Below are 9,548 nucleotides of genomic sequence, written 5' to 3' on the forward strand. Positions count from 1 at the left end.
AAACAGTGGCATATGAAATTTATTTTAAATGGATTTTTGTGGCATTTCAAAGCCGATTCGGGGGGGGGGTTCTCAAGCACAGATGCATGCATACACAGATGTACACACACAAATGAAAACATCCATAAACATCCATGTGTCGCGCCCATAAATACAGGAATGCAACTGACACATTAGGAGTGCTATGTGTAATGGAAAGGGCTGTCACAGGGGATGACAGAGGTTTGGATTAATCTTGATAAACAATGCCAGTGATAGCCATAATCTTATTGAAATAACAATACAAACAGATCTCCAGATTCACGCCTACACCCCCCTGGTTATAAAAATCCTCCCTAGGAGAAGAATAAAAATGGGACGATCCTGATGATAGGGAATGACAAGGAGAAGCTTTGATCTAAAGGGTGAAATGCTCCTCATGACAGACTGTTTGGTGGGAAAGAACACGGGTGGTTAATGATATATATATATATATATATATATATATATATATATATATACATAACATCTACCAAAGCAAAGAGGAAATGTAATCTGATGCTGCATTAGTGTTTATCCATGATTAGGCACATTCACAACATCAACACATATCAGAAATACGCATCCTTATTCTAAATTATATTATATGGCGTGAATGCTCAAAACAAAAGCCTCACAAATTTCTTAATCTGCCGCACTGTGTAAATATGCACACATGACATACATGAGTGAGAAGTAGCTATCAGCATCTTGTGCAACCAGACTATGTACACAACACACGTGTGCTCTGAGATTGGACACATCCTATGGGACTTACTGGGATTTCAGTATGAGCGTGCCATGTCAAGAACAGCACAAGACAAGTCAAGTAAACATGGCTCAGGGTGCAGGAACAATGGTGAAACACCAGTTCTGACAGACACAGCAGGGGGGACTGACTTGCACTCTAGACTTACATGATGCAGACAGAGAGAGGGAGAGAGAGAGAGACAGACAGACAGACAGACAGACAGACAGACAGAAAGTGAAATAGAGACTGAGAAGCAGATAGAGCGAATGACATGAAAGGAGATAGACAGAGAGAGAGACAGAGTAAGTGACAGATAGAGATCAACAGACAAATTAATGGGGGAGAGAGAGAGAGAGAGCATGAGGGAAATAGAGAAAGAGAGAGTGAGGGAGACACAAGGATAGAGAGAGGAAGAGAGAGTCAGAGAGAGAGAAAAAAAGAGAGGAAGAGAGAGAGAGGGTAAGACAGAGGGAGAGATGTAGTGATGCAGAGGAGGATAAAAGGCGACAGGGACTGGACTGTGTGTCTGAAGTCACTGGCTGCTGGTTATGTGCAGTGGATTACATAAGCCTCCCTGTTCCCAGCTCGCTTTTGGGTTGGGGGGGGGGGCTGGTTGTTCCATTTTGGCAGCCCTCTCCCAGCCAACCAGCTCGGAGGCTCATGAATACTGCAAGGTGGTTGCATCAACGCCAGAGCGGCAGATTGTAGCGGACTATAAATATTTTATGGTACAGCACACGAGGGAGAGAAAAAATGTATTTTTAGAGGCCTTTTTGAAAGCTCTGATGGCAAAGCATGAACATGCTCTCTCTGTCTATCTCTTTCTCTGTCTCTGTCTCTCTCTATATCTCTCTGTCACCCACTCTTCTCCTCCTCCTTCTACTTTCTCTCTGTGTGTCTCTCTCTCTCTCTACTCTGCCTGTGTCTCTCTAGTCTAGATCTCTATCGCTTGGTTCAGTAGCGCTGTGCAGTGTGAGAGGACTGTAACATAGAGACAGTCAGTCTGCTGTCCTATACTGTACCGGGGCTCTTCCTCAAGGTGATTCTGGTGTTCTAGCCCGCTCTCCGCAGGGATGGAGTGATTTATGGTTTACCCCATTTTCATCTGTTGGGAAAGAGTGTGTGTGTGTGTGTGTATATGAGTGTGTGTGTTTGTGTGTGTGTGTGTGTGGGGGGGGGGGGGTATGTGTGGGGGTGTGTGCGTGTGCGTGTGTGTGCGCACGTGTGTGTGTGCGTGCGCATGTGTGTGTGAGTGCATGTGTGTGTGTGTGTGTGTGTGTGTAGGTGGGTAGGTAAAGTGAGATAGAGTGGATAGAAGTGCAGCTAGTCCCTCTCCTTTCTACGGCAAGTGCAATGAACCAGAGAAAAAAATGCAGAGCGGGGTTGAAATGCCTCACAGAAGCCCTCACATGGGCTATACACATACAACCACGTACACATGCACACAAGCTCAGCAACAATAGCCAGGATTCTATTTCAAGCATCTATATGGTGGTGCATATTTAATTCAAAGTCATGCTCTAGTCCTATGAGAATGCAATTCCATGACCATTATGGATATGTGATTCAAGTGATGTACAACAGAGTCAAGCACAATAATATTAACACATCAACTGGCACAGTGTTCCCGCATATACAGACAAGTCACAGAGTGGGTGCATGACTATTTAAAAAGGTACACACCAGTGACTGAACTACTGCAATGCTGTACCATGATCAAATCACCCCAGCAATGCTCAGTAATCTAATCAGATTACTGAGGGTAGGAACAATCTGGGATTACATGACTCTGACAACGGTGGATTATCTAATCGTTTCTCCTCCAAACCAACAACATCATGTTCAGGTCAGTGATGCATACATTATGTTTTATTGGCAGTCTGAACACTATGGATTTAATTTTAAATGACGGGCAAAGTACTGGGTCAGACAATGAGCAAAATTGACCTAAACCTTTAATAACAAAATCATTTGCCTATCAGAATGCAAAACATGGATGGATCAACATATGCCCCAAAGGATGGCTTTTCTTTAATGCCCAACTGCCGTTTAGTGTTAGGGGCCTACAGGCCCAATCTGACTCTCACTCCACTGACTCTTGCTCTTCATGAGACACCTATTCTGATTGGGAGGGTGTGACGTTCCAGTCGGTATGGCGTGATCTGATCTCAGACACAGCACGCAGAGAAAAAAAGAAACTTGAGGAGGAAGATGAGATCATCATGAAAGCTCTTAGCCCTAACCACAGGAGACCACACTTAACTGTGTGTGCTTTTGTCTTTAAGTCAGCAACAGCGATTTCACTCGAATTACACCTTTTTTTTTTTTTTTGGAGACAAAACCACAAGAACACCAAGAGTCAGTCCAATGAGCAAAACGGTCCACTTCAATGATCCCCGCATCCCAACATGCCTTTTTTTCCTTACAACAAGCAATTGTGTAATATCTACAGTATGTGATGAGCATGAAAAGTGAGGCTGCCGGTGGAAAGGTCAGGGGTGAAGAAGATGGGAGAGGGGGAGGGGGAGGGGGGTGTTTACTACCTCTCCCCTCCCTCATGCGCTGTGACCTTCCAACAGAGGTCAGTGCTTAAAGCTAACCAGCGGCTAATTTCCATATCCATCATTTGCCTGCTGCAACACATAATACAACCCACAAAGCCAAGGCCAGGTCAGAGAACTCAAACACTTTCCAATAAAATGTGCTGTCGAGTCAATTAAACTCTGAGGGTAAAATAACACACGCACACACACACACACACACAAAAAATAACACAGCTGTTGTTTCCTTCAAAGGGTCAAGGTGTATTGCAACAGAAGTAGCTTCGAGGCGAACGCTAAATGAATGCTAATGCCCCAAAAAGGACAGAATGAGGCCAAACGCAGTCGGGGAGCGTCATCTGATCGACATGCCATGACCCTGCGCGCCTTGGGGCTGGAGAAGACGCTGTATCAATTACCCTTAGCCCGCTGTGAACTTCTGCAAGTTTGATGAGACCCAAGACAAAACAGCGTCAAGTGATAGGAGATATATGATGGAGGGAAAACAAACCATGTGTCTGTCAACTCAGCTCAGATAATGTGTGATACTGTCACAGCCCCAGAGAGGAGAGCAATGATATAAAAATCACATGGCCAAGTTTTAACTGAAAAATATTATCAGTTAAAATATCAGTCGAATATTTACACCATGCCCGTTTTTTCACTCTATAGTTCGTGGAAAATGTGGCTCTACAGTGTGAACAAGACCTTGTCAGTGTTGTGCTTTGTGCTGAGAGAAAAACAAATATCTGTAGGGTTCAACGGTTTTCAGAGTGCTCAGAAGAAAAGACTGAGACAGAGACTGAGGGAACCATGGCAGCCTTCCAGCTGTATTCACTCATGTTTAAAATGGAGGAATCTCTCTTCTTCTCTCTCTCTCTCGCTTCTTGGCATCATCCAACTATGCCAATCAAGGTCGTCTACACTGCAGAGGACCCACACTTTGAGATTGGCGATTTTAACCAGCCCTATTTTTTTTTTTTTCTTTTCTTTTTTTTTCTCACACAGGATTCAATGTGTTTGAATGTAAAGCCATCCCCAACGTGTGGGTATGTGAGCCTGTGATGGAAGAGGGGAGAAAAGGAAGGGAGCAGGGGGAGGGTGGGGGGGTGGGGTTCTATCGGGGGGCGTGACAAGAGCAAGGAACGCTGTCTCTCAACCCCACCACCCACCCCACCCCACCAACCGCCACCCCCATCCCCCACACACTCCCCGCCAGGATCTGCTTCGTCTCTGTTACTAGGCAACACCTGCAGGCATATGCTAAATAAAGCTTGGAGCCAAGCGAGTGGGCAAGCGGGGGATGGAATGGGTTTCTCGGAGAGAGCCTCCTCGGCGAGTCTGCCCTCAGCCACGTCGAGAAGAGAAGCCAAGAGAAGAAGAGAGAAGAAGAGAAGAGAAGAGAGGAGGAGGAGGAGGAGGAGGAAGGAAGGAAGACCTGAGAGTGAGTCGGAGACCAAATTTGGCACGGCAGTGCATCAGCGGAATCCTAACCAGGGCAACCCCCACTTCCTCCTCCTCCTCCTCCTTCCTCCATCAATGGTGGCGATCATCAATGGTGCCCTGTTTCCACCAGTGCTTTGAAGAATGCAGCTTCGTATACCACAGAATTACTGGGGCAAGTGTTGGGAATGTGTATAATTAATTTGGGGGTATTTAGGTTAAGCAAGAACATTTCTTTCCCGCCTCATTATAAGATCTGTCTGATATTCAGATTCCAGGGCAGTCCATCCAGCATGCAACAGCAGCACAAAAGCACGCTTATGAATGCCTTGGACGTGTCGTGACAGGATCTTCCCACTCTGGGCTCTGTGCGTACTCTCGTGTTTTCAATGCCCCTGAACCAGCTGAACGGCCAGCGCTGCCCTCGCCCTGAACCTGCAGTGACGTGCAGAACGACTGCTCTAAGTGACAGAGAGAAAGATAGAGAGAGTGTGACTCAGAGGCCGAGAGTAGAGATAACGAAAGGAAAGAGGGAGGGATGGATGGAGGGTTATTGAGGGAAGGAGAGAGAGAGGTAGATATTAGAGGAGAAAATGAGAGAGATCGAAGATGCCAATTATGAGGAACGGAGCCATCATTTATTTTGTTGTATAATACAGTCCTTGACTATTCATCATAGGTCTTAAAACGTGTGTGTGGGTGTGTATGTGTGATTCAGTGTATTTCACTGGCATTGAACTTCATCAGTGCATTTGGCAATGACTACACTAAGAGCCATATTTACCTAGATTATAAGCATGAAAGCATCTCCTGGTATTACATCGACATCGTCTGTAGAGGGTAGAAGGACTGATGGAAGCATATCTAGAGGTCAGGCTGTCAGATGCATGCTGGGGCTGGTTTGGAGGATGCTGATGTTGCACTTCTGGTGACAAGAGAACAAGAAGAGGGGGATCACTCCACTGGCTGGCCGTCTAGACAGTCTGACATCAAGAACGTGGCTGGCTAAGCTAACCCTCACCTACCCTTTAGTATAATGAAATCGGCTCTCCAAGGCTTTAGCAAAAGCCTATAGACTAAACCTGATGGATTAAATTATTGATATGTTTTTAAAATGGGCCTTCAAGAGAGGGATATTTGGCTGTCGCTCCCGCCCTCTCTCTCTCGGTATGTGTAGGCCTAGCCTATTTGTGTGGGAGGGGAGATGAGCGTGTGAATACATGCCCAACTGCAAGCTTGATATACTATCCCACTCTTCCTGTGGAGTTTCATGAATCGGGCTAACAGTCGGACATGGCCGCAATGATAGTCTGGGCTCGAAAGGATGAATTCGCTTAATCCACGTATGAAGACACAGACTCACGTTCTCTCTCTCTCTCTCGCTGTATTTTCCTTCTCATCTCTTTCCCTCTCGGTCCTGTGCGCTCCGCCATTGCATAACACTGTCATTACATAACACCAATGTATATTCATGCCCAAGCGGCTTAGCACTGAGTTGCATGAAGCGCGCACGAGTGGAGCACACAGGAGAAGAGGAGAGAGGCCGAGATGGAGAGCGAGACAATCGAGGCGACCTGGTTGGTGCACTTGTCGCAGCGGCAGCACTCCTCGTTCCGTACTTCTCCGGGTAGAGCTGACTCACCTCTTATGCCAAGAGAACAGCGGCTGAGCTAGGTGACATTTATAGTTTTCTCAGTTGCTTTGGTTACAACTCCATATCACTTGTGCACATCTTAGTTGAACTCCGGCTCCATCTTGAACTAATTGCAATGCTTTAGTACATCCACGTGTCATTTTGATTGCACTGACGGTTTCTTTGGTGTAAATATTTGCTTTTGAGACATAAACAAAGCATTTTGAGCACTTTTGCAGGTAATCCACTATCGGGTGCAGTTTCCTCTTGTGCAAATATTAGTGATGATTCGACAAATGCACCAATACGACTGAGAAAAACTGTGACAACAGGAAAGAACAGGAGTGGCACCGGAAACTGTTCAAATAGACATTTGTCTCAGGGCAAATGCACCAATGTTGAACCCTCTTTCACTGTATGTTTTTAATAAATATTTGTTTGTTTAGGATTGTCGATAAGATGTCCTCAAGCAAAAAAAAATACAACACAAGCGTTTTTGCTTAGTGGGGGTGGTTGGCTTTTTGTTTAAGGGGATTAGGCTACAGAGTATGTAGGGAAGTATATTAGGTATGTAAGAGAAGCAATCAAAACGATGGGATGTGGAACTCCAGAGGCTGTGAGTAGGCAGTAGGCACATTTTCGGGGATGTTGGAGAGACTGTGTGCGCAGAGAGATGGAAAGAGACAGAAGACATGAGAGGAACAGAACAAAAGAAAAGGGACAGATGCTGCAGTTTAACAGAGACCGGAAGATGAATGACAAAGATAGAAAGACGCTTAAAAGAAGTGAATCGGGAGGAGAGAGGACAGGTACATAGAGCGAACAGGACAGAGTGAGAGGTAGAGTGAATGTGCTCGGCTCTTGTGGAGGAGGATTTCATTAGGAGTATGAGTGAGCTGGCAGCAGAGACTGTAGCTAAAAAGGCACAGCATCATAACTCTCTCTCTCTCTCGCACACACACACACACTGCCTTTCTCAGTCACAAAGACATACACACTCACTTTCTCTGTCACACACACGGACTGCATATTTCACAAGTCCCTAACTTTCCCCTCTGTAGGCATTCACCCTTCCTCCCTCCCTCCAAATCCTTTCTTTCCTTCCTGTCCCTCACTGTGAGTGGTATGAAAGAACCGAGAGATAGAGATTCCAAGCTTTCTTCATCTCTCATGTTTTCTCCTCATACCCCTTACCCTCCTCCACTCCTCTGTGCCATGCTCCACTGGCTCTGGATCAGCATGAAACCTTTTTGGTCTCCGTCTCTCTCACACACAGAGACACACACACACACACACACACACACACACACAGCTCTCTGCTGGGGCACAGGACCAGTCTGTAGCGCAAAACGTGATCCAGACATTTCTGCTCCCCGTAGAACTCGCTTTTGTCTCTTCTATTTCACGGCAGCCGGTAAAAAGCAGCCTTCTCTCCTCGTTCCCCTGCAACACATGGCGCTGTGATCTGGCGCCAGGTTCGCCACAGAGGCAGCTGCAATCTCCACTTTTAAAGGCGGATTTTTTCATCCCTCTGTTGTTGTTCACGTGTTGTCTGACTTCAGGGGAAAAAGGGCCGATTCAGGACGGTTTCGTTTATTTTTCTCCCAGTGATGGTCCTTGTCCACGAGCCAAGTCGACTTCTCCTTCCCACTGGCGATGCCACCCACAGTATCTCTGCTTCTATTCGCATTCTGTTCCTCCAAGAGAACGTGAACTCGAACATGAACAAGAGCCCACTCTAATGAAAGGTTGTTTTTAGAACAGTTTGGTTTACCGTTTTTTTTGTTTCTGTTCCTAGCTTGTAGTATTTTAGACGTAACTGCCAGAAGTCCTCGCTCGAGCCTGTGAGGACTACTCAGCTCGTTTCAATATAGGACCAATAAAAGTCCTACTTACAACCCTCTGATGATGGCCTAATAAAGTACCCATCTATGGTGTTGTTTTTAATCTCCTTCATTTGAAGGGTTAGATTTCAACACGTACACTGCAATAACTGAGGACCACATAAATGAAACATACGATTGTTTATTTTAATTATTTTCTAAATAAAGCATCTGCAAAGAAAAAAAAAAAATGAAATATGGCATGTGAATTTAAACTGAATGAATCTGCCAGACCAACCACTCACTCCTATTTCAGTTGAAGCTGTGTCTGTACAGAACCGAACAACCAGCAGTCTTTATTAATTGTGTTTAGTGGAACTACACTCAAGTTGTGAATGTCTTTTTATATAAAAAGCATTTAACTTAAAATATGACAAAAAAACCATCATTAAACAAAGGATAAAACAAGGCACAGAAGCCTTCAAATCCCCTCATTAAAAAAAGGTCATATAAAATAAGTAGTTTTGTCTCTCTAAGTGACGATTCCATGGAATCAAGAGTGTACAAGGAAAAGGGGCTGTAACATTGCAGGCAGGCTCTCACTCATCTCCTCCAGCACAGCACTTTGGCTGGATGCCAGTTCTGCTACTTCAACACCTCTAAAAAGCCAAGAAGCCCCTCGTCCTCTCTCTCCCTCCTTTCTTCTCACCTCCGCTTCCTCCTCCATCCTCCTCATCTCTCTCCCAGTTCAGGTGCTGCTCACAGGTTTGGCCCCGTTGGCGCTGGATCCGTTCTCTCCACCTGTGGCCGCCTGCTTATCCTCCAGAGGTGCCCCTCCTGGCTCTTGGCGTCCCCGTCGGTTGCGTTCCCCTCCTGGGCTTCGGGGGTGGTGGCGGCGGCGTCGTCCCCCCGGCTCCGGCCCTGCTTGTTGAGGAACACCTCCACGCCGACCAGGCGCAGGTAGTGCAGGCGCTCGTTGCGCGGGACGAAGGCCCGGATGGACGTCTTGCCTCGCCAGCCGCACAGCTCGATGGGGCACTGGGGCAGGTCTGGGTTACTGTGGAGACGAGAGGAGGACGGCACGTTAGGAGGACGAGAGAACGACCGAACAACACAGACCCATGTGGAAGAGGGAGGGGGGGTCGGATAGGAAAGAGAGAGAGAGAGAGAGAGAGAGAGAGAGAGAGAGAGAGAGAGAGAGAGAAAGAGAGAGAGACAAAGAGAGAGAGAGAGAAAGTGGAGAAGGAAGAGAGATGGAAAGAGAGAGAGAGATACTTTGACTTCCTTTATTGACAGTCAAAAGGAAACCAATGAGAGAGAGAGAGAGAGAGAGAGATACA

The 9,548-nt window shown here is 46.3% G+C and overlaps 1 protein-coding gene across 1 annotated transcript in view; it reads right to left on the reverse strand.

The window, feature by feature from the left end:
- Nucleotides 1-8,942: 8,942 nt before the first annotated feature.
- nsun2 (NOP2/Sun RNA methyltransferase 2) overlaps nucleotides 8,943-9,548 on the reverse strand; it is a 20,805-nt gene continuing 20,199 nt past the window's right edge. Inside the window, exon 19 of the mRNA XM_062528864.1 lies at nucleotides 8,943-9,265. Within this exon, the coding sequence (XP_062384848.1) occupies nucleotides 8,968-9,265 (298 nt within the window). The 3' untranslated portion in view covers nucleotides 8,943-8,967. The remainder of the gene's footprint in view (nucleotides 9,266-9,548) is intronic.

The sequence above is a fragment of the Sardina pilchardus genome, chromosome 24, assembly GCF_963854185.1.
Source record: "Sardina pilchardus chromosome 24, fSarPil1.1, whole genome shotgun sequence".
Taxonomy (NCBI): domain Eukaryota; kingdom Metazoa; phylum Chordata; class Actinopteri; order Clupeiformes; family Clupeidae; genus Sardina; species Sardina pilchardus.